Genomic DNA, 26,184 nt, shown 5'->3' with positions numbered 1-26,184 from the left:
TCTGGGATTTTCCCAGGGCCCACCCTGCAGCCTTGGTGCTGATGTGAGCTTTTAGATACTGTATAGAAAAAAAAAAATCTGTAAGATTTAAATACAGCTCAAAAGAGCATGCCCACACTCAAATCATGAACCTGAAGGACAGGAAAGATGGAGTTCACTGTTATTGAGCAAATAATGAGAGTGAGCATTCAGGGAGAAATTATTAAGACTTAAATTCTTGCCATATTGATTCTGAACTGAAGGTTCAGCACCAGTGAAGAAGTTTCAGAGAGACAGGCTGAAGTATTCATTTGGACAGGACAGCAGAGGTCTAGAGAGGGTAGGCAGATCCAAGGAACAGTCACAGTGAATTACAAGGTGAATAATTTTTGCTGGTAAGAATCTATACAGATAGAAAGGAGAAAAGAAAGAACAGAGCATGAGGATGTGCTCAGAAGCCTGAAGGAGACATAGGAAGGACTGAAAGGTGCACTCTGGTGTCTGGGGGATCAGCTGGGGAAGGCAGACTGAGGAGGCCAAGGGAAACAGGATCTCCAGGGAGGCATGTGTGATTCTTTGTGTCAGGAACAGCTGCCAGCTAGAGAAGGAGGAAGGAGTACTGACCCTGAACTAATCTAGATGCAGTTGTTAAAGATTTCAGCAGGTAAGGTGTCTTCCTTGAGCATGCTGGAAAACTTTGAGCAGCGTCCTATCTGCATTCATACTTAAAACAAACAGGCTAAAACCATGAACATTAAACAAAATTACCTCTTTCCCTCACATTTATTTCACAGTAAATATTTTTTTTCTTGTTGGAAAACACAATAATTTTGAGTAGTCTGGCTAAAATTTTGTCTCTAAGCTGTCTGTTCAGCTCTCTGTTTAAGTCAAATGAAATATTAGGTAAAAATTTGCTTGTACAGTCCTACAAAACATTAGACTGCCAGCTGGGCAAACATGAACAGCTCTGATGAAGGCACTGTTACCTTGCTGTACCCCAGAATTACACCTGGAAAAGACTGACTTGAACACAGGGGTACTATGTGGTACATGGGCTGTCTAGAGACTCAGGTTATGACACATTAGTGGAGGGTACTAAATCCAGTCCTGGGAGAAGCCTCCATGAGAAGGATGCTATAGTTACTCAGATCAGGATATTATTTGCAAGGGCACTCCACTGACCTGCACCGCCAGGCAGACAGACCACGCTCAGGCAGTACCCACATCTAAAGATACTTTGTCAAGCCATATCAGCCATCCAACCTATATCTGGAAGCACATAAGAAGTCAGAGCATTCTCCAGAAAGCTGGCATAATGGTCTTCTTGTGGCTTCTTGCTCAGCAGGCTGGTAGCTACATGTAGTACTGGTGGCAGGAGGTTCTGAGTGGTCTCAGGGGTTAGTCTTGAGTACGACCCATTGATACAACTTGACACTAAGATTAGTCCTGCTGGGTATTAGAAGATTTTTTATTTTCTACAAAGCGACGTAAAGAAAGAATGCTTTTCAATATAAAAATTACATAGAAATGGCAAGGAATGAAAAAACAGTATTCAGTAATGATCTGGACATAGAAATCCCACCACAGCTGAATAGGGTAAAAACAGCCATAGTATGTGGCATGCCAACATCCTCACTTACTCTGTAGCCCTCAGCAAAGAGTAAACCTGAGAGAGCACTTGGGGTGACTTCCCCTGTGCTCGGGCAAGTTTAGACGGCTGTTGTTCAATGGGTTGAAGGAAGGCTAAAATCAAGACTAGTCAAAGAAGAATGCAAAAAATTCCTTCACTGCAGGTGAGAACATGCTGCCTCCTTCCCCTGGCACCTGCTGGAGGCTACAGTGTCTCAGTTTCCCATTTTTTTAGAAAGTGCTCTTTTGTTTACTTTCTCTTGTGATCCCCATGGCAGTGCCTTAGTAGGGGAGGTACAACCTGAGCTTGGTTGTCAGCAAAACCCTCCCTTTCCTGCCTCTTCTTGTGCACAAGTGATGCTCAGAGTACATTGGCTGTTCTAAGCATCCCAAACAAGAACCAGCTCCCTGCCACGCTGCTCTGCAAGGGCAAGGTCACTGGCAAGAGACACAGTGGAAGGCAAGGATGAAAGAGACTGATAACCACGCAGTTGACTGAGCTTTCCACTAGGGAAAAAGGTACAAGGGAAAGAAGAACCTTCCTCCTCCTCCTCAAGGTTTTCACAAGACAATGAACACATTTGGTTCGGTGGATTCCAAGTGTTACTGATTGGGGTTGTACCAAAATTTATCAGGAGCTAGCAAAAATAAAGGAGGAATGGGCTGGAGGAACTGTATCTGATGAGGCAAAATGTCTTTAAAGAGGAGCAGAAGCAATTTCAATATAGAGTACCTTGTAAGACAGGCCTGTGACCTAACTTGGCAAGGAAATGTATTCAAATACTAAACTGAGGAGCAATTAGATATTTTATGGAACAGAACAAGTGATTTTCTGTGTTATAGCTTAACATAACTTTAATTCTAAAGTTTATGGGATTTTTTGGTAAATATAAGTGCACATGAATAACCTGGTGCGTCAGCAGGGCTGATGTGCCACAGCATGTGGGGCTAAACAGTTGCTGCCCTATGAACACTCTGGAACTGCCTGGTGTTACTCCTCTCAGTATTAAATTGTATTGGAGGAATCTGGAAGCAGAAAAGATGTTTTAAATGGTAGTTAGCAGGATAATAAAATTATTTCCAAGATCATCTGTCTGAATTCACCAAAGAATTGGTTCTACATCTCTATTACCAAGAATGCTGATTTCAGGCAGAACCCAGTGGCAATTTTCCCTAAATAAAGACCATACTATCAGATTTAATTAAGATTATATATTGAGAAGACTTGCATTTTACTACCCTTTGGATCCTGTTTCAGTGTTTCCCAAATCTTATTCCAGCTGCTAAACAGAATTACAGTTTCTCTAACTGCAGGTTTAGCTGCTTAATAAGCACTGAAACAAATCCTACAGTCACTACTCTTCAAACTCTTTCTCATTTTCAGTTTGAAACATTGTCTAATTTACACTGATCATAGGGTTATTAGTGCCTGTGTTTTAAAATGCCAATGTTTGCCAGGATGCCTGCCCCATCTAGCCTGTTGTTGATGTCTTGTGCTCATGTCTTGGGCCAAGAGTTTCCTTTGTGCTACAAAGAAAATCACAAAGTCCACTTAAGCGCTTTAAAAGCATGTATTAAAAATACACAGGGAGTTCCCCCCTTATTAGCTGAAATAGGTGCTTTTTTGTATGCATGTTTAAAACCTGCCTAAATACCAGTTTCTATTTGTGTCGAGCATTCAGTCCTTACTCAACTATGCATGAAAGTGTGCATAGAAAATGTAGGCAAGCCATGGTTCCCCAAAACAATTTTGTAAAAGGAGCTGGGACACTCTGCTTTATTGGCAGAGAAGTGAACTTCAAGAGACTGGTCCTTAAAAGGGAAAGCAATGTAGAGCCCCTGAGGTATTTCCATAGTGATAGCTGCAGCAAGCTTTCTATTGTCAGCCCTATTTTTTAATCGTCCTCTCATAATGGCTCTTTCCAAGGTACTTTTTATGCCTTAAATCACAGCCCCCATCTATTTAGAGGATCAGCACAAGGGGGTCTGCAGCAATATCTCAGGAGGTTTTTTTCCTTATTTTTTTAGTTTGTGATTAATCATACAAAGCATCTTGGATGTAAGGACAGTGACTGAAACAGTTCTTCTGCCTTGCATGGGATCATCCACCTCAAGAACTGCTTTGGGGGGAAAAATCCAAACACATGGTGCTTGGTTTTTTTCAGTGGCAAGATGGGGTCTCATGAGCAGCCAGCAAGTAACTCAGAATTAACCATTCTGAAATCCTGGCAGGTCCCAGTGGAAACTGAGCCCTTATTGTTAATTGCTGCAGATGCTGGAGTCAAGGTCTTATTTCTTTAAGAACGAGGTTTTGCAGCTTTTAATTAGAAAGCAGTAGTGAAAGCAATTTAAGTACTTAAAGATATATGCCAGTGGATTGAGCACAGTTCCAAGCGTGAGGTAAAAGGACTATTCTAGCTCTCAAAAAAAAGACAGCGAAGAAAGAAAAAAGGAGAAAGCAGTAGTGGGAGATATGGTTGCTGAGAGCTGTGGTGGAAGCAAACACACATGCCAGGGAGAGATGGACTTTAGAGAGACACTGAAGAGCGATGGGATGCCAAAATCTTTTCTGTTTCAGGTCACAGATACAGCTTCAGCCAAGGTACAGGTTTTACATGGGCTCACTCAGTCGTGGGGATGTGTCCCCTCTGAGATCTCAGTCCCAAATCCTGTTCCCTTGTGGTTTTCCTTCTGCTCAACAGGTCTTCTGCAGTACTGCAGTTGAGCACCTTCAGGAGTGGTATTTTCTTCTTGCAAGAGTTGAGTATCTCCCACTGAATTTCATGCAAGGAATTGTGGAAAGTAAAGTTTTGGAGTACTTGTCCAGCGATCTTCATCATCTGTGGGATTAGAACTGTAGCTGTATTTAGTTTCACCCAAATTCTTGAAATTGGAGTTAAAGTTGAAAATGCGTATTAGTGACTTCAGAGCTGTATTAGTAGAATATTGCAGTCTAAAAATTAGTAAACTGATCAGGATTTAACTCCCAAACTGTAGAACTTTTAATGTTCTTTTAAACACTGTAGGCTGTGACAGTTTGCTTAGATAAATGGGCAGAGCCGTGGATGATGGATTTACTTTATACTCACTGACTACCTTCTCTTCCCCCCACCTCTCCAAATTATGGCTCCATACAAGATCAAGTCGTCTAAACTGATGCTCACAGGGTTTAAGAGGAACAATTTCCTGCAGCTTCTTCATGCTGGTTTGAAAAGAAAAAAAAATACCAAACATTCTGCTTAATTAAGACCTAAAGAGGCGGTGCAAACTTTTGATGATTAATTGAAGCATGCTTTAGACTGATGCATATTTAGTTATTATAATGTGATAATTTTATCTTGTTATACAAACTGCTCCCTTTGGGAACATGATTTAACACTGCAAACATTCTGTGTTTATTGCATTGTTCATTATGAAAAGTACACAGGCTAAAAACCACAAGGAGATGTATCTGAACAGTATCTGTGCAGCGGGTGCAGGGAGTACTTCTTCCACCTGTAATGACACAACCCAGGGGCAGAAAAACACCATACTGGAGCTCCAACAACAGCTCTCCCTGTGAAGAGTTGAGAGCTCAGAAAAGCAGAGCTTGGAAGTTCAGATCTTGCACTGTATGTGGAAGGAATATGTCTCTCTATTACTGGTGTAATTATGGAAGGCAGCAGTAGGCATGTTCTGCTGAAACTCTCCTGTTATTACTCATTTGTTGCTGTGCCAGCTCCTCTTTGTCTCACCTGTGTGAGTACCCATGCTACCTGTTGTAAGCGTGACAGCTCTGTGAACATGGTAAGCACATTGCAAGAGCAGGTTATAGAGTCACAAGCCCAGATAGAGAAAAAAAAATTAGAAAAGTTGTTAAAAAATATTTTCTTTCACTTCAAAGTGATCTGTACCAGGACTTGCAAATGTTATTTTTGTACTTTACAAACATGTGTCAGCCTAGCTATATGAGTCCTGAAAGTGATGGTGACTGATCTTCATCAGAAGAGCTGCTCCAGTGGGAGCTCACATGATGGACAAGAGGCATGCTGTCAGGATAAGCTCATGTTACTCAAGCGGATATGCTAAGCTAGGCTGCCAGCAAAAGTTTGTCTGTGAGCAAAGGCGAGCATTGCTGTTATGGTCTAGTGATATATTTGTTGTGCAGAAACCTTCTTAGTGCAGACCTAATCAGGAAAAGAATTTAATAAAGAATCAAGACTGATAAGCAGTCTCGAACTGCTGGACTTTGAATTCCCTGCTTCCTTGCTTTCTTCGTGTAGTAGGTTCTTCTTGCTGAGTCCTCTAGTGATGAGTATTTGATATATATTTTTCTGAGAGGAGGACAAGAGTCTGATAAAGTGATTTTTAAAGAATTTGGCCTTAAAAAACAAAAGCCTGTGAAAAAATGGGAGGAATCTTATCTTAAATAGGAGGTTTCTTTTTTTTTTTTCCCCCACAATTTCTGCTCAGATCTCTACTGCGACCAGTGTCAAGAAGGAAAGCAAATGATCAGGTTTGGATGTTTATCATTGTCCCCAGCTGCAATGCACTCCCATAAGCCACATGGCATAGCTGTGGTTCTTTCCTTATTAGCTTTACTTAAAGCTAAAAGAAAGGGAATGGTTTTAAAGGAAGTCTTTTTCCCACTGGACTACACAGGCCTCTTGTTGAGGGTCCATAGGGAATTAGTCAAGTGATACTGGGTGTTTGCTTTTTCGCCTGATGAATTGCATTACATGACATTAAGAGTTGCATCAAAAATTTACTTGAGCAAACCAACACCTGAAGGAACAAGGGTTACTTAAAAGTTAAATATTAGTGTGCTGTTCCAGGAAGGGCACTCTCTGAAGCACTGTTGTTTCCTGGCTGGTTTATGTGGCTGCACTCAGGTAATCCTTTTGTAGCCATGTTTCTGGGTGTTTTAAATGGAAGAGGCATCTGGTTTTATTGTTACAGTTACTAGTAAAAGGACTGTATTTTATATGGCCATTCTTTGATGACTTCAGAGGAAAGGAGTAGAAGAGAGAATTCCAAGATCTTTATATTTAGGCAGACTCTTTCTCTCCCTTTCTCCCTTCTGGATATCAGCTGTCTCTTCCCAAAAGTGTAACCAACCAAACCTGGACCATTCTTTGCTGTTTAATTGATGATCAGCTCACAAGTGAAGCAATGCTATTTCAAAAGACTCATCTTGAGGTGGTGGTCAAGGTCTTCTGGTGAGGGCATTGGAAGACAACAACTTGGCAGAGCAGGTGCCTCTCTTTCTCCTCTCCCCTTCTTGCCAGGGACTTAGAGGATGTTTTTGTCAGAAGGAGGTGGATTGAGGCTTGCTGTTGTGGATAGCCTCCTGCTGAGAGATGTCTAATACATCTTTACCATGGAAACTGTTGATGCTGCTGCTGGGATACTTTGTAATTGAAAATGGACAGCTGTGTTCTTTCTTATCACCCATGGGAGCCAGTTCATGGATGTCAGTGAACAGGGAGTTGAATGGTAGCTGTGATGCTTCTCCTATGAAGTTGCACATGAAATCCCCCAAGAATTCCAGTGGTGGAGCTCTGTGCTTCTCCTTGAAAACAGTGCTTCAGATGAGCCAGCCTGCTTGAAAAAGAGGTACTCCAGCATCTGCTTTGCCTAGTGAACTCTTTTTCAGCTCTGTAACTTTCTTTTTTCATTTATGACAGTTACTCTCACCAGAAATGAAGCCTATTATAAAGATATCACTTAGAGATCTCCTGCTTTCCAGAAAAAAAAATTCTTATCAGGAGAAATATGTATGATGCTGTTATCTGAAACAAGAGGTTGCCATCTGTTCCCTCCTGTTGTCTTGATGCATTCAAAGGGGCAAGTTCAGCCTGTAAGGAATGGCTTTCTTATGGTGGAAAAATAGCTGAATTGGGACACTGTTGTAAAAGCTTTAAATGGCTTGGGGTAATAATAATGGGATGAGCTGTTGGGCTGTGCTGGGGTACTTAGAGTCGTGGCCCAGTGTGGTCCGAAGAGAAAGCTGTGACAGTACCATGCACTTCTGTGCATCTGACTGAGATACAACCCACTCAAGGGCAGCCTCCTTCACCCTGTGGATGGCTGGTCATAACTTTGGCCAAATTGTTTTGATTTCCCTTGATGTTCAGTGTATGAAAGCATTTTTAATATTGGCAAATCTCACTCTCAAGGATAGGTGATAAAATGCATTAAACACAAATCCATCTTATAACCTTACTTTAAATATAGGTTTAAAGGTAGATGATCTGATTAAAACTAAAAGGTCATTATTTTATACTGTACAGTTTTATTTGTGGCTATAAATCATAACACAATTTGTGGAAGGAAAAAAAAAAGTTATTAAACTGGCAATATTTATTCCGTTAAGGTGAATAAAACGCAGCACGTAGTTCTGAGTTATGATATCTGGGGAAAGGAGCCAAATCACTTTGCTAAAAATTAGTTTGCCAATAATTTTACAGAACGATGACAGCGTAGCTTCAAAAACAAATCCTTTATAGGGAAATGGGATGGCTGCATGACAGACTCTTTGAGCTATGAATTCTCCGCAGCTCATGGACTTTAACAATTAGTCTTTGGGGATATTTTTTATTTTCCAGAAGTTAGACAATGGCTGCTGTCTGTAACTGCAAGGTCATGATGTATCATAGGCTGGACATAAGAACTGAAAAACTCTGAGTTTCAAGTCAGAAAGATTCCTGCTAACTCACTGTCTTCATCTGTTTCGGAGGCTTAACTATTCACTGCCCTCATCTGTGAAGTTGGGGTTGGAATGATGGCCACACAAGGATATCGCTAGCAGTAATAAACCCTGTTGTTTTTTTGTTTTGGTTTTTTTTTTTTCCTCACATGGCAGAAGACATACATGCCACATTTGTAACACAAATTAGTGAAGAGCTCAAAAGTCACTTAGGAACTTTGTCTGACTGATGAGCGTAAAGACTGGAAAGCAACCTGGCAGACTTTACCATAGTGCTGCATCTTCCATCTTGCTTGAGTCTGTATTTCTGTGAGTCCTATATTCACACAAAAGCTCCCTCTTCTACACGATAGAGAAGGGCTATTTTCATGTTCCTTCTTATTTGGAAGAGGCCTCTTGTTAGAGACCTGCCTTGGTGCATTTCCTTCTGGATGTGTTTTATCACTGGGTTGCTGAGCCGAGCATCTCAGGGGCTCACTACAACAGACTGTAAGCAGCAAGAACAAAGTGGCAATACTCATTAAGCCTTCTAGTCTTGGTTGCTTCTTTAATAAAGATTTGTGCACTCTTAAACACACTAAAAAGCTCTTGAGATTTCCAATTCTTTTTCAGCAACGCACCATTTTAAAAGCTAATAAATCCTTCCCAGCCATTTTAGAAGCTTTGCCAATCTGCTGAGCCTGGCTGGCACAGGTCAGTGGCTGCCTGAGGACGGAGCTGGTGATCACAGGCATGCACAGTTCTGCTCTCAGGCAGGGAGGATTTAGAAATAAGATGAGCCAGTGCTGGTTTGATCTAGGAGTAAACGTGCAGATGTCTGAGGAAGGTGTTTGCATCTCGTGTAAATGTTGTTCTTGTATTTCTGTTGTAGAAGATGATGTGTCAAATGTACAAATAATGTGTGCCTGGTGCCAGAAAGTTGGAATCAAGCGCTATTCCCTGAGTATGGGAAGTGAAGTGAAATGCTTCTGCAGCGAGAAGTGCTTTGCAGCTTGCCGAAGAGCGTATTTCAAGAGAAACAAGGTAAGAGAAATAAGGAAAGATATAACCTACATAGCTGTAGCTTTAATCAGGCCCAGCCTGGGTCTCATTTAGCATCTAGTAGAAGCTCTTTTCTTTGGTTTCCTCTGTTTCACCTAGTCCCTCCGCTTTCCATCTGTATTATCTGTTGGGCTGTTAGCCCTTTACTAACTCTGTTTCTTTCAGTTTCTTTCAGCTTGATGCTTGGGTTTTGTGAGAGCCAGGGAATTTAAAATTTAATCAGCATTAATGTAAAAGTTCCAATTTGGCCTCAGAGTCTCCAGATACTTACTGCATACACACACAGCCAAGAGGAGGAATCATGAAGATAGGCTAGAGGAGGGTTGTGTATGCCCTATGACACTGGGGTCATGGCTAGTGGGTAAATGTTTTTAGGGCTGAATTCTGGCTCCCGTCACAATAGCTGACACCTTCCCACTGCTGCTAGTAAGCTCTAGCTTCATTTTTTTAAACTGTATAATTACTAATAAGTTATAATTGCTGCAAAATTCAGAGACTATACAGGTTCTTGGTTGTGGCAAACAATGTGAGAACATCTACAGTACCATGATAATCCCCCTACTCAATTGAAATTTAACTGTCTAAAATTAGAATGCAATTCTAATATTGAGTGTCTACAAAAAATGCTGTAATCACTGAAGTACAGTGCCTGAAAATGCCCTCCAGGTTACTTCAGCAGCTGTTTCTGCAGCAGATTGTGTGACAGTTCATTTAGAGAAAAATAACAAAGGAAAGATCCAGCACTTTCAGTAGTTGAAACAGTAACTGTGTCTTTTTGGTGCTTAATAGTGAGAGTCTTTGGGTAGCCTTTATTGTCTTAGAAATATTTATTATTCATAAAACCCTTTACATTTTGTTTTTCTAAATGATGCCATTCTACCTCATGCTACAGAACATTTAAAACTTGTCAAGTTCGAACTGATTCAGGTCTCTAAATCTGGTCTATTACATCTGTGGTAATAACAAATAAGTACGTAGGAATCTTAGATGCAGGGTGCAATGTAATAGCCAGTTGCCCTCCTTTATAAATTTGGTCAATTCATCCTGCCAAGAAAAAAAAATGCCTGAAGAATTAGGTTGCAAAAATCAGTAGAGTGGAATTTTAGTGGCAGTCTTGGAGAATCAAGCTCATAATGCCTACTGGAGCAAACAGGCAAGTTAAAGCCACATGAGTCTTATGTGAGGAGTGGTGTTTACATCCTTTTTTATCCAGAAAAAGTGTTCAGGAGGGAATTACATGCTCCTTAGATGATTCTCGTTTGAAAACTAGTTTTCATGGTTGCATGTGCATGTTTATGCATGTGCAGTTCAATGTGTCCTACAGTGTGAGGATCCAGATCACTGTCAGCTTTTGCTCCTGTGATTTTCAGTCACTAATGTACATGGGTAAGAAAATTCCTGGTAATGGAGGCATTGTCAGTGATCCTAGTTAGGTGGTCCTGTCTGTATGTCCAGCAGTGGCTACCAGATCATTTGGGAAGCCTGGGGTGAGGCAGATGAAAGAACAACCAGTTCATTGTGGATTCTCCCTCATCTACATCTTAGATCCTGAAATACGAGGTTTTGATGCCTTATTAAAGGAAAATAAATACTTGTTAACATAATTAATAGGTGTACTTCAGCCTTCTACTAACCCATGAGTAGTAGGATTTAGTAATAGTTTATGGCCATGAATTAAATCAGTCAAGCAATATATGAAAAGGTTCCCTTTAACCTGACTTCCAATTTATTACTCATGTGCTTTGTTGGAGGCCTTCTTGTCCTTATATTATGATAAAAGGTGAATTAGATCATCTCATTCCATCTGATTCTCTTTCCTACACCTCTGTTAACTTTTGGAAGCCAAAAGATGCTGATTATTTCCATCCGGAAAGCTCTCTGTATTTAATTTTTTGTATAAATCTAAGTAACAACTTACATTCCTGATCTTTTTTTGTACCATTATATCCCAGTGAAATTCCTATTCTTCAATAAAGAGGCAGCAAATTAACAAAATGTCATATGGGAGAACATGGCAAAACATGGCAAGATAACATATAATTGATGATGTATTGGTTGTTACATTGGCTCCACTTCAAAGCTAAGCCAGTGAGTCAAATTTTCTTCCTCTTTGCACCTGTGGAATCTGGAATTGCACAGGGTCTAACCCAGCTGGGGAAATCTGGAGCTGCCCCTTGCATGCGTATTTACAGCATTAGATGATCTGAGGACAGAAAAATAAGGAACTGCTGCTGTTAAATTAAGATGGGTACAGCAGAATTCAGCAGCCCTCATGCTTCCTAATTTGCACTTCACCTCTTAGTAATAGAGTGGAGTCTTGAGGCAGAAGATCAAAGGAGAAGTCTGCAATAGTTTCAGATTTAACCACTGATCTTCAATGTGTTATTACTATTCCAACAGCATACCTGTCTTCTCCATGAGTCTAATGCTTATTTATGTATTTGAGGAGTTGTGCCACTCTACACTTTCTTATTTTTCAAACACAGAATTAAGATAGTCACCTATCACCTGTCTTATGTATGTTTTGAGCAGCAGATCTCTGCAACAATATAGTGTTGTATTACGTTAGATATGTACAGCTTCTGCATTTCTGGGAGCTGATAGGACTTTGTGGTCACTTCATTTAATGCTTGAATTTCCTAATGGGTTGTGCTGAGCAGTCTTCCCTCCCTCCCTGAGATAAGAAGTGCTGTAATAAGCACTTGCTTAAAGTGAGAGGATTGTTTAAGCAGTAAGGAATAAGTCATCACTGCTGTTTCAGAATGGCGCTAAGTAGTGCTGCTAATTACCCATCCCTGAATGCCAGTTGCTGTGTTCAGAATCAGAATATTTGTCCTCATCCAAGTAACAAACCCCTCTCCTGTAACCAGGGCAAATGCACGCTGAAGGGATGCATGCCCACAGATTTCCAGCTGGGAGAAGGCTTGGCATGGCACTACCTTGAAGTGCTCCTGGAGAACTATGAAAAGTTCTCCTAAAAGTCCCACATTAGGTGGGCACTGACTGCTCCCAACCTCTAACTCCTTCCCAGCCTGCTCCCACCATAGGTTTAACAACACTTGGGTGGACTTGGGGGATGTTTGAACCCAAGTAGTTTAATCAGAGGTGCACATCAATTCTTCCTGCCTTTTGCCCCAGGGGAGTTGTGTCTGTTGGTGCTCCAGAAGCTGTGCCCCTGCAGTCCCTGCATCCTTATGTAGTCAGGGTTATCAGGGTCCTTCACACCTTGAACAGGGAATTTGTAAGGAAAAAGTATTGCATGATGGTAAGCTGCTTTTCTCAGAAGAAATGCAATTTTTGCCCCAGATACCCTGCAGTCATGACCATTTAAAATTATTTATACTAGCAGCCCTGCCTTGCAAGAATAGAAATACATATAAAAATTATAATGGGTCTTCTCACAGAGTGTAATTTTGTCTAAGTTACTAGAAATGAATGAAGAAAATTTGGGGGATTTTACCCCTTCTGGCAGAGGTGGAAGTGTTTAGGCTATAAACAATTTGGAAAAAAAAAGAAAAAAACCCACCAGCACTCTCAGAGAAAAATCACCCAGATTTGGATCCTGCTCCTGTTTGGTCTAGTATGCATAGTCAAATGCATGTAATGAACTAATGTGTAATGATAACCTGTTATGTGTAATAATACCAATTAAAAGGAAGTGTTGCAGGGAAAAGGGAGCTTTTCATAGTAACATTTGTAATTGAAGATTTAAGATTTGAAGCTGTTCTGATGTTTCCTTCCTTAGAGATTTAATTTTATAGGCCAACTAATATAAAGTTAAGTACCAAAGAGGCACATAAGGGCAAGAAGCACTAGACCACCAAGTTTCAGAGTATTAAATTTAAAGGGAAAGATTGGATTAATAATTGGATCCAGACAGTTTGAAGCTTGAAAAGATTAATTTTGAAATTACGTTTATTGACTCAATGGGTCAGAAAACAGTTTTATTATGACCAAATAGCCAAAGCTAGAATAAGAACTGAATTCCTAGAGGTTATAGGCTCTATTGACAGATATATTAAAGAATAATTTACTTGATTTGACTAAGATATCAGAGAGAAAGTGACTGCAAGGTTGTCAAGCTGTATTTTATACTTGACCTTGTTAAAGCTTCATACTGCCTTTCAATCAGGAAGGAAGATGATAGATGTTTTTGTTTACAGTGCAATCAAATTTCATTTATAGCAATAAACAAAAAGGCATCAATCAAGAAGTAAAAGAAAACCCACTATTTAGAAGCACAGAGAAGTAAATGATGGCAGCTTTTTTCTCCCTGTACAGGACAGTGATGGGCAGCACCATGCAGGAGTTGGTAGAGCAGACAGACAGTGTGGTTTATGCTCTTTTGTCTCATTTGTGTAGCAAGAATAAATGTGAAGAATCAAATGGAGCTGTAAGAAGTTGTACACATGTATTTAATCCTGAGTTCTATTGCATTGGATAATTTCTGATGTTTCCAAATTGTATTTGAAGGCAGCCAAGTGCACACAACACCTATATTCCCTGGTATGCCTTTGTACTCCAGCCTGTAATTAATATGGACATGTGTACCCAAACACATTCTAAAAACTGGGAGTAAACAGAAGCTATCATTTCTCCAAACTATTGCCAAGGGTTGTCAGAGAAAGCTATCTTAATTTCAAGCTTAATTGTGCAGCCTAACAATGCATAAGAAGTATTTAACAATCTTCCTGCTAAGTCAATTAAAGAAAAAAGTTACTTTCTTCTCGTTCTTATGCACCTGCAAAATAATTTAATTTGTAAAATAATCGTTAGTCATGGAAGTTTGCAAATAATGCTCTTGACCAAAACCAAAACCAAAACCAAAAAAAAAAAAAAAAGCAAGCCTTCAGCTGCTACATCTTTAGTCTATTACCATGTAGTTTTGAAACACATGGGGCTCTGAATAGAAAACCTATTTAACTTGCATTAATTAGGTGTTCAGAAAGGTCAGGGTAGAGCAGGTGTCCCACCTGGTTTGTGTGAAATTGTACGTATTGGGTTCTGCAGAGCTGTAGAGAAGTGTGATTTCACAAGCAGTTCACGAAGTTGCTGCTTCTGCTGTGGGTTTGTGTAGAATGTGCACAAGTTCATTTATGTGTGTGCTTGTGTGTATGTATGTGCACATCTGAATTTATGTGTGTGTGTGTGTGTGTGTATTTGCCACAGGAGCCATTTAATAAGGCTTCTTGCAAATGTGTGAAGGTAAAAGGGGAAACAATGACAAACATCTCTATAGCTATGATTGCTCTGTTGGTAAATGGGTGCTGGTGAGTGAATGCAGATGAGGCTGAGCCTGCAGAGGAAGTAGTTCAAGATTATGGCACTTTTGCAAACTTCTTTGAGGAACTATCTGGAGAAGGAGGGGAAAGGAAAATATCCCCCCTCAGAGAATATTTTTAAACTTTGTGGAGGGTAGAAGGCTGCAGATACTGACCAAGAATGTGGAGCAGATGTTGAAATACAAAGCAGATCCTGAGTGGTGCAAGAGCGTGTTGGCATCAGTCAAAAAGGAGAAGAGTCGACATCGCTGTCAAGCTGTCATCAGCTGGCCTTTTTACTTACTGGGTACTGAACCCAGAAATCTTATAAAACTCCTTCCCGAAACCAAAGCTGAGATGTTTGATGTTTACAAGAGGCCAATGAAATTCCAAATTAACCTACTGAGACCATCAGTCATAATATCTAACTGCTCACCCACACCAAAGTGAAACATATTAACATTGCTAGTGATAAAATACATCAGCACCTGACTGGTGCCACCAATGACTTCCTGAAGGGATCTGGCAAACCCAGCATGCTTGTCAGTTTGCAAGCTCAGTGGACATTTTACTGTCCATCTGCTGCCATTTAATAATCAAATTCCCATTGTCTGAATTACTAGCAGGTACCCAATCCAATTAAAAGGCGTGTTCACTTTTAATTTTAACCACCATGTCACATTACACCAGTTGTGTTACAGTCTGCCTACTTTGGTTATATCAAGATGAATATGCTAATTAGGGCTTGAGAATCTGCTGCCTCTTAGGCAGCAGGGGTTTGATTCAAACAAAGCAACCGGTTTACATGAGGTGTCCTTGCATCAGTTCTGGACAGCTTCAGTGAGTGCATCTCTCCTTCTTGCCAGACTGTAGGATTTGTTTACATACAGACACTACAGCAAAACAACACTAAACTCATTAGGACTTGACTAGAAATGCTTTTAAGGTTTTCGCATGCTAAGCCTATGCGGTTCAGACCAATGATTTGGATTTTAATAGATGTTATGTCACTTGGATAGTGCAGATGTGAAAGAAGTTGCTGCTTACCAGAATGAGTAAGGAAGATGGCCAGTAGCTTTTTTTCTGGAGGTTACTAAGGTGCTTTACTGAAGTCTTAAATAACTCAGGATGATTTTTTTTCGAAAGGGAGAGGGAGACACTATGGGAAAAAAGACATTTTGCTCTGTTGAAGTTTGGGGAGGTAGACTTCATGATCCATGTCCAGACTGTTTTTCTTCACTAATATATTCTTTTTGACTAAAGAATTTAGATGCATAACAATGATGCATTCAGAAAAAGAGCAAATATAATATAATGTGGGTGCTTACTTTACCTCCAAACCTCTTTGTTTGGCCAAAACTATGTGAGCTATGGAATTGCTCAAAAAATATTGCTGTGTTCCATGCCTCAGTTCAAGTGATGTTACATTAACCCACATTGCCTTGGCCCCGTGTGAAATTAGGCACCTTCCAGCTTTGTTTCCATGTGATCCAACACAGAATGAGCATCGAGAACAGTCTTTATTCTGACTGAAATGTGAGGTAGATCCCCAAAGTTAATCTAATTTGCACAGAATATGTTTGGTGCCACTTTTCCCTTTCCTAATGAACGCATCAATCATTAATACTGATACGAGCTGGGCAAATAATGAAATGCATATTAAAGAATATGTTTGTTCAAAAATATCATGACATTTGAATAAATTATTGCCTTAATGCATCTGTTCACTTCTCAGTCAGCTCATTAACTTAGGAAAATATTGAAAAAGGAGCCTGAGTATTTTTTTCACTCTATATATTTTTATTTAAAAAACAAAATTAAGCAAATATGTTTTTCAAAAATATGTTTGGATTGGGAACAATGTTGTGAATTACGCACTTGGTACACACTCCTGAAAGGATGCATGGATGTATTCATCACATAGTTTAGTGGGGTAGACTTCTGTCCAGGTGGGGGACCATGGTGGGCAGTAGTAGAAAGCCTGAGGGACCCAGCTGAAGGTGTAAGGTCATTTCTAGTCCTGGACTTTCTCAGGAGCCCATGTTGCTGTTACAGCCCAGTAGTGATGAAGTAATTTGTGCAGGTGAGATGGCAGTTCACTGGAATTTCAGCATTTCTTGTCAGCTGTGTTTAATTGCTCTCTTACTCTTCCCAAGTGGTAGCTTCCCTTTCCACCACACAAAGAAACCTTGGGACAAATTCAAGGACGAAACTGAGTTAGACCAAGGGAGTAAATCACATTGTTTGTCTTCTGGACCCATATATGTAGGAAGGTGCTATCCCTTCTAGGTTTAGTTGGTTTAGGGGAAGACCAAAGAAACCCTTACACACGTTAACCTTGAATCTGGCCTTGTGAGTCTAAATGAGGCTAGGAAGGCCAAATGGACACAACTTCTAAGCTGCTGGATGAACAGGAAAATCTGTAGTGAAATGAGGCAACCAGGTGCCACTAATTACCAGGGAGTGAGCATGAGCTTGTGTTAAGCCCACCTGTGCCTGATTAGGGTGGGCCCCAACTGCACATGAGCAGGATTAGGGGGCCAATGGAAGGTGAGGCTTGAAGCAGAGGCTCAGCTCAGTCCTGAGCAAGCCAGCAGAGAGGTTAGCTGCTCTTGGAGCAATAGCACTGATCCAGGCTGGTCAACCCTGAGGGCGATAGGCTCAGAGCACTATTCATGAGTCTCTGCTGGAACACCTAGTTGGACCTTGGAGCGTTGTACCCTAAGAGAGGTTTGTCTTGCTACAAAAATCTACTACTGGGAACTGTTAGTGAAGTCAGCTTCTCTCTGTGTATCAGGTTGTCCTGAATGCACAAGTATTAAACTTGCTGGAAGAACAAGGTGAGGTTTATAGGGCGAAAGCCTGAAAATGTCAAATATCTTTCCTGTAGGAAATAATTTCTTCAATAATAGAAGCCAGTTTGCTGGCCAGCCAGGTTCAGTGACAGGCTGATCTATGTCAAAACCAAAGTGTTTATAACTCGCCCATTTGAATTTAAATTGGGCTGAAAGTAAACATATGTTGCAAGTTGTCAGCATGGATACAATTTTCTATCTAGAGTAAATGTACTCATCTGTTTAATAGTTTTTAAGAACAGTCATAGAGTATCTGATGGTTTGAGGGTGGAAGAATTGTGTGTGTGTGGCCTCAGATGGTTCTGGTTTATTTAATCTCCTGCCTAAGAAGCAGGGCAGACTCTGCCAGTGCTGCATGGAGGAGATGGGGGAGATGCTCAGGCAGGACATGTGGCTCCTTTGTTGTCCATTTACTTTAAAATCAGAGTAGAGCATCTCTCTGGTTCTTATTTGGCTTTCCAAGGGGAAGGATCTTCAGTGGGGTATGGTAGCTCAGAATACCTTTACAGAGGAGTGTGTGAGACCATTAAGGACTCAGCTTTCCCTTCAGCACTGTCCAAATGCAGTAACTTTCCCAGGATCGCACAGACAGACACAGTGGTGCCATGTCCCATGGGTTATACTGTAGCCCTTCCCTCCCCTGAAATATGGACTGTCAAATCAAAGGGGAGACCTGTTGAGCTAGAAACCAACCAGCAAACCAGTCTCAATTAGTCTTATTATTTTTAATTTAGCAGCCAGGCTTTCATAATGGCAGTGCGGTGTTAATAAATCAGCTGGAAAAAAAAGCTTTTAAACTTAATACAAGTCTTAAAAGTTTTATCCAGAGATTTAGACAGAACAGTGACATTTATATTTATGAGGAGGTATGTTTGAATCATTTCATGTTGTCAGAGTAGTAATGGTCAACTTTGGCTGTTGTCAAATGGATCAGTCTCATGTGTCCCTTTGCAGGAGGAATTTATCAATATCAATGCCTTGATAAGTTAACTCCCCACTGAGATTCGTCTAATGCATGGGCATTAAAAGAACAGGTGGCTGTACTCCTGACTGCTGTGTTGGAAGACAGTAACTTTATCCTAAAGAAAGGAAGGACCAGGAGCTCTGAAAGAGAAGTCTCTAAAATACCAAAGAAAAGGGTTAACAAAGAGAAAGTTTTAAAAAAAAGGGGGGAAAAAAGAAGTATTGAATCACTCTGAAGGCTATTTAAGAATACCATATTAGATGCACAGATGGTACATATACCTCTAAGCAAGGAAAAAGTAGAAAGGAGAGAGTAAATCTGGCATAACTAAGCAAAGAAGTGTGTAAGCTTAAAGGAACACTCTCAACTTAAAAATCACACTTTTATTGAAAAAATTGTTACCTACTACAGTTACAAACAACACCTATGATTACTGTAATGGAAAGATGAGACAAAAAATTCAGTTTGCTGTTTTGATGTGCTTCCTTTGGGCCTAATTCCTATTCTATCAGCATCAGTGGAGGACATCCCATTGCTTGTAGTGATCTCTGGATCAGGCCCTGTGTGTGTTTGCCTGTACACTGTGTACAGGCAGTTTCATTATGTTGCATGAGGTCTGTTTTCTTACTGTTTCTGTGGTTTTTCACACAGCAAGAGAGGAAAAAACACATTTTTTTCCAAACTGGAAGTGTGTTTTTTATGTCAGTAGGGTCTCAGGCACCCATGTACCAGGAATATCAGATGTTTTGCTGTCTTAAGGGGAAAATTCTTCAAAAAAGAAACCAAAAACAAAAACCTGAAAATTCTATTATGTCTGTCATAACTGAATATCTCTGAGGTAAAGTGCAGGAATATAAGGACAAGGAAAGTATCTGAAAGGCACATGTGCAAGGCACTATAAAAGGTGTAGGAAAAATGAGTCTATAGAAAACAAAAAACACCTGTAAGTCCCCCAGTCCCACAAGTCACATAGCTGTAACTCCAGCCCCTTCTGAAAAAGCAAAATAGCAGAAAAATTAAATTTTCAGCATCCATCTTCACCACAGAGGATGATGAGGACATTCCTGTTCCAAAGGACGTAGTACTTCCCCTGTACTCAGCGCTGGTGAGGCCACACCTCGAGTCCTGTGTCCAGTTCTGGGCCCCTCAGTTTAGGAAGGATATCAAGGTCCTGGAGCAGGTCCAAAGGAGGGCAACTAGGTTGGTGAAGGGACTCGAGCACAGATCCTGAGGAGAGGCTGAGGGAGCTGGGGCTGTTCAGCCTGGAGAAGAGGAGGCTCAGGGGAGACTTCATCGCTCTCTACAACTCCCTGAAAGGAGGCTGTAGCCAAGTGGGTGTTGGTCTCTTTTCCCAGGCAACTCTCAGCAAGACAAGAGGGCATGGTCTTAAGTTGTGCTGGGGGAGGTTTAGGTTGGAGATGAGAAAGAATTTCTTTCTGGAGAGGGTGATCAGGCATTGGAATGGGCTGCCCAGGGAAGTAGTGGATTCTCCATCCCTGGAGATATTTAAAAAGAGACTGGATGTGGCACTCAGTGCCATGGTCTAGCAACAACAACGATGGTTCAAGGGTTGGACTTGATGATCTCAGAGGTCCCTTCCAACCCAGCCAATTATGTGATTCTATGATTCTCTGATGACACTGTTCACAGGAAATCAGAGTGTGGCCTTAAAACAAAAACTGTAGTCTCTTAGGAGTATGTCATGGAGCAACTTCAGCAACTGAAGAGCTGTAAATCACCAGGAGCAGATGGTTCTCAGTTGAGTGTTCCTAAGGAAATAAAAGTGTGAAGCAGCAGAGATATTGACAAGGATCTGCAATAAATCATTAAAACCAGCAACTGTTTCTGAAAATTTGGAAGTAATTTGTATGGTGCTTAAAAAACAATAAATAGAAAATGATAGGAATGTTGCTTTAGTCTTGAAAATAGGGAATGAAGCTGAGAGTTCTTAAGTAATTTTTATTTGATTTGCTGACAGGCAGAGTAAAGTAACTTTCATTTAGGTATTGCTTGGCAGGTTGCAGCATTGCAAAGAACACCTGAGAGAGATACGATTTTTATTCATAACAATTTATAGACAGATATTTGAATGAACATAGTTTATATGGACTCAGGATCACATTTGCTTGATAAGGTTGTTTATTTTTGAGGTGTTATTTGGTGTTTATGGGCTGTTTGATGCCCTTCACATTGAATGCATTTTGGTACAGCAGGATACCTTGGTCCACATTTTCTTATGAAGTTGGACATTTAGGTAAGAAGCTGATTGCATTCCAAAGGAACCAAGTTTACTACTAACACAAAAATTACTTTATAATGCTGAGGAATGTTTCCATAAGCATTACAAAATTTTTAAATTTAATTTGCTACAGAAAGATTAACCATTTTTAGAAAAACAGTTGAATTTTTCAACAAAAAGCAGGTACTTTGAAGCACAAACCCAGTCAACCAAATCTCCATTTTCTGCAGTTATATTATATGTAGTAATATATATGTAGAGTAACAGAAGAGTACAGAGATTTTCCCAAGCAAATACGGCTCCTGTGTACATGGACACACAGAAATCAGCCAAGGGAGGGAAATTAGAAGTTCTAATGGATTTGGAATTGAGTAAAGCACTTGAAATCTCATCTCATGAAATCTTGCCCTCAGATTAATTCAAATTACTTTGGATATGAACACTGTCAAGTGGCCTGAAAATGGGCTCAAGGAATAAAGTAAAGGGTGGTGATAAAGAGCAGTATATCAGGTTGTGGATAGAAGTGCCAGAGGGATTTTCATGAGGTTGGTCTTATTTCATGTTACGTTAATGATCTCCAGGAGAGAACAGAGAGCAAGTTCACAAACTCTGTAGATGATACTAAAGTAGGAGGAGTTGCAGATACTAGACAGGACAGAAAAGAATTCTTTGGAGGAATTAGAAATAATGAAAAAAAAAACCAAGTTTGACAAGAGTGAATTAGTATGACTAGCAAAAAAATAAATAAAAAAAAATTAGTAGAATAAATGAAGCTGGACAAGAAATTGAAGCTAAAGATAGTTGAGGGCAACAAGCTGGATTATGCAGATATAGTGGTAGTTAAATGGCCATAGCTAGGGTCTTGGAGCATGGGGATGTTGAGGACAGTTATTGCATGGTTGCTGAAACACGGATCAAACAAGGAGCAACAAAGAGTGTTCGGGTGAGAAGCATTAAGGGGTGAGCAGAGTCAAAGATGATTTGGGGAATACAAAGGTTTTAAGCCTGTGGGGAAGGAAGAGAAGGCTGGAAAGAAGAAAATTTTGCAATTTCAATGTGTTAGCACTTGGAACTGTGGCCTGAAAGCAGTCTGAAATCCTTGGGACTGACTAAGCTGGGACAAGCAAACACTAGGAGAAACAGAAGGAATCCATACACCATCTTCTGCCTATCTTCCACCTCCAGTTTCTGCAGGAATGAAAGGAAAGGGTACTCTGATTCAGCAGGCAGTATTACTGCCCAAAATGACACTGCCCAGTTTTAGGCTGAGCTGTCACAAATAGTAGTTAAAGGCCTGAGCCACGACCCACTGAAATAAACAGGAATGCTTTGTCTGGAGTAGCAGTTGAACTGTGCATTAAATTAAATAGTGTGGTTGCATAGATTTGACAAAACTGATGATTATTAGCAAAATGCACAGCTAAGCCAATTAAAAGAGCAAGGGAAACCAAACCTCATTTGTCCGAGATATTGCCTGCCGGTGTGAGCCCCAGATGCATCCTTTGACTGCATAGATTATAGGATATTTTTCACTTCTTCCTTCAGGTACTGGCTGCTGTCAGCTGCAGTTTGCCAGATGAGATGAACAAATGGGCTGATCACTATGGCGAGACCCAGCTTCCTCATCAGGGTGATGGCATAGGAAGCGTGAAGGGCTCTGTGACATAACCCAAATCTAAGTTGACGTTTCCCATTTGGTCAGCCAAAGGATGTAAGCAGATGTAAGCAGGCACAGCTTTATTAAAATCAATGGGACTGTGATTCTGGCCCAGTGTAGGAACTGTAGTAGCTCCAGAAAGTTCTTACTGGGTCTAGAGAAGCAATAGGTTTACTATAGTGTTGCTGGAAAGTTTTTTCATTACTGTCGCTAAAATGAAAATGTTTTGTCTCCCCTGCAATCATCCTCAGATCTTTCATAAACGTTTTCAACCTTAACAATGCAGTTATCAGTGTCACCACACTGCTCTTTGGAAGTATTTTGAAAATATCAGTATTTTCTAATATTTACCGTTGATGCAAATTTGGAAAAGTGTAGAAGACTTCTTCTTAAAGGATTAGAGCAATCTGTAGGGTTGTGTTTAACCTCACATTGTAAGGGCTGTTATTAAAGGAGTGTCATGTAGAACTCTTAAGTCATTATACTTGAAAATTTCAGTATAAAACATAAGCATGTGTAGCACCTTCTCTATGCCTGACTTTGTCAAAGAATACAAGTAGAGATATCAGTGCACATTGCATAGTTTATGTTTCCTAAAATTGCTTTCCTGAAGACAGCTAGTCACAAATGTGGTAATTTTGATTTTTCACTCTTAGACTTAGGTTTGAATAACCCAATGTCAATTGCAGAATAGATAAGCAATAAGGTATTGACCTCTAGTATAAAAACAAATGAAATATTTTGGTCTTGCAGATATTAGGGGCAACATTACCACTACTATCAGTAGGATGAGAACTGTACCTCAAAGTACAAGCCACTGGCAGCATTTCCTCAGAAAAAAATAAAAAATTAGGTATTTGTCTGTGTATATCATGATCTACAGCTAGCACTTTTTGCTGCTAAAGCTGTAGAAGATATTTGAAATTTAACCTAGGCTATATTAACTAAAATAAAGCCCAGGTCTGTCACTCTAAGGCTGGATAGCTCTATGTTCAGTAGCCCAGGGCAGGGCTAGTGCACATTTTACCTCCTTCACCATTCTGCCTTATCCTTTCCCTTGCTTTATTAAGTGGAACCTTTTTAGCCTTTGCAATACAGCTACCAAACGTTTAACTTCTCTCTCCCTATGTCTTCCTACCTTTCCTAACCTGTTACTGCATTTTCACTGGCAAGATTAGGATACAATATGATTTATTGTTCTGTATTTGTGGCATGTCTTATGTTGTCTTGTGGATATTTTCTTAGGTTGGTTTGTTTGGTGAAAAGTACTGAGGAGATTTGCAGTTGTGTTTTCTCTGTGCCCTGAACAGGGTTTAACTTAACACCCCATTAAACAGTCATTTCTTATGTGCAATTGTGATTACTGGAATGTAGGTTGCTATTATCAATCATCTTTCCATTCATACTGTTACATTAATCATGTGAGGAGACGCAGGTGTAAATTTGGATCCAGCAGGATGGCAACTTCCTATTCGCAGCGATCCAAAATTCAACCTGTGAAGCAAAGAATTACTTTTACAAGTCATTTTCATGTTTGAAAGGCAGCTCTGTGCCATTTTCTGGTACTCCACGCTAATAGTGACCTGTGTGGATTTAGGGATTTCATGAATAATACAAAAGATGCTGGAGCGGTTGGTGAGAACAAAAAAACCCAAACAATTTTACACATTGTTTGTGTCAGGGCTCAGTAATGGATTTACCCTCGATTGCAGCCACTGCTAAGAAGACGTTCTGGTTTCTGGGGGCCTCACACTGAACACAGGAGTCATTTTGGTCTTGCACGCATGGCTCTCTCGCTGCTCTCCCTTTGTCTCCAGACAGCGCGTACTCTGCTGCCTACGTGTGCTCTCACATATTCCTACAGGAAATTTACTTTCATGCCCAAGGGGAAGAAAGTCTAGCACGTTTTCTGCAAACAAGCATATTCCTTTGGGAAGCGTGCTTGCAGGGGAGCAAAGAGGACAGTACAGCTGTAAACATTCTGCTCAGAGATAATCAGCGCCCCAGCAGGAGCACCTTCCCTGCACAGCTGTACAATTCCCTTTGCTCTCTAGAAGGCACTGCACCCTACATGCAGTTTCCAAGCTACATTTAACACAATTGCCCATCAGCACTTAGGAAGCAGTTACCACAGAAACCCAGCAGAGACCAATTAGTCACATGATTAAATTAATTAAAATAACCCAGGGTATCTGCCATCTTGCTTCTTTCTGCTACGCATAGTGCATGACCCAGGCGGAGCAGTAATTGGGTAGCATTATTGTGCCTTTTAATCCTAGAATCATCTTCATAATATACTGGAGGTAGTCTTTGATTTTTTTCCTTTTCCACCTGTCTGCGTAAATCCCTTCCCAGAGATCCGTATTATTCCCTTGCTGCAGAGATGCATTATTCCTTTTCTGGAGATCTGTGTCATTGCACAAAAAACATTCTCCAGCCCTCCTCAATAAGCCAAGTAGTATCAAATTTACAAAACATCAGATTTAACAACAGCGAGATTTGTTATGTTTGGGATAAGAGGATTTGGAAACATTTTCAATTGCACAGCTAAGACTTTTGGAGGTCTTTAATGACAGCTCTAACAATACTTGCCAGAGAGAGCTCTGTAATATGTATTAGCACTTGACCTGAGAATTGTAAAGCACTAAGAAAAGACTGTATGTTGTGTCTTCGTTTCCCAAGTAATACTGTTATTGCAGTGGGATGTGTGTAAGTGGAACAAGCTGTCTTCCTTGTAACACTGCTTCCTGGGAAAGGCAGGCAGCTGGGTCTCCTTGCTCGATTATAAAACCTAGAAATGCGCAGTCATATTCTAACTTAGCAAATCAGTCCTTTGTCCTGTGGCTACCCTGACAATGGCATCCCTTGAATATCCATGTCAGCTAGGGTTTTCTTCTCTTATATCAGTGTCACACTTCTGCATTCACACAACTCATCTCTACCTGAAATGGCATAAAACACAGAACATTGCAGTTTCCATCTCATCAAAAATATGCCGGTGACTGCTTGATCCATGGCACCAAGGGGAAAAGAAATTTAAAATTTAATACTATTTCTGGCCCCAGAGTAGAGAGCAGCTTGCACCTCCAAAGCAGATTCCATACACACAGACTTGACAAAATAGCATGCATAAATTACACGGCTCTGATGCATTAATTCATGCCTAACAGAGCAAGTGGCAACAACACTACATGTACAATGGATGGGTATAAGACGGAAGAAATGAAGTCTGTAGGTTAATGTATAAATAATCAACTGTTACCGAATTTGCAAATATTATGGAAGAAAGCTAGCAGGTTTTGCACACGCCGTGTTGCTGAAATGCTGTGCACAGATTTGCTAGGCTTAACCAAATCTGACTAGCTGGTCAGGAAGGATCTATGTGTTTGGCAGTGCTGAGGCACTGATGCTCCAATATGAGATATGAGTCTAGCCATGAAATGAGGTCTCTGTCTACCAGAGTAATATCAGTGACAAAAGTGAGGCTCTACCAAGTTACAGCCTGTTTTCCAAAGTGAAGCAAGCCTTGTGCCAGATAAAATGTGGCTCAGTGATTTTATAGACATTCTTCCCTGCTGACCAACATCATCTATATCCAAGACAGACACATACACAAATTACTGGGCAAAAGTGAAACCAGTGCCAAGTTTTTATTTTACTTGTCTTTTAAATTGTCATGGGTTGCTGCAGCATGTGTAATACCTGCTGAAAAATTGCCTCTTGTGTAATGTCTGATCTTGCTGTTTTTGCAGTAAGTGGCAATCAGAACACTAAGGAAGAAATTCTTCATGGGGTCACCCAGTTTTACAGTGTAGTGGTCTTGTAGGAACTGATTGAATTATCTTTTTATAAAACTCAAGTAAACTAGTGG

At 40.4% G+C, this 26,184-nt stretch overlaps 1 protein-coding gene across 1 annotated transcript in view; it reads left to right on the top strand.

Moving 5' to 3' along the window:
• The window catches only part of SOBP (sine oculis binding protein homolog), a 117,640-nt gene that overhangs the window by 16,426 nt on the left and 75,030 nt on the right, over nt 1–26,184 (top strand). The window contains exon 4 of the mRNA XM_030448187.1: nt 9,168–9,319. Coding sequence (XP_030304047.1) covers nt 9,168–9,319 — 152 coding nt within the window. The remainder of the gene's footprint in view (nt 1–9,167; nt 9,320–26,184) is intronic.

The sequence above is a fragment of the Calypte anna genome, chromosome 3 (assembly GCF_003957555.1).
Source record: "Calypte anna isolate BGI_N300 chromosome 3, bCalAnn1_v1.p, whole genome shotgun sequence".
Taxonomy (NCBI): Eukaryota; Metazoa; Chordata; class Aves; order Apodiformes; family Trochilidae; genus Calypte; species Calypte anna.
This window is presented reverse-complemented; position numbering and strand designations above follow the sequence as displayed.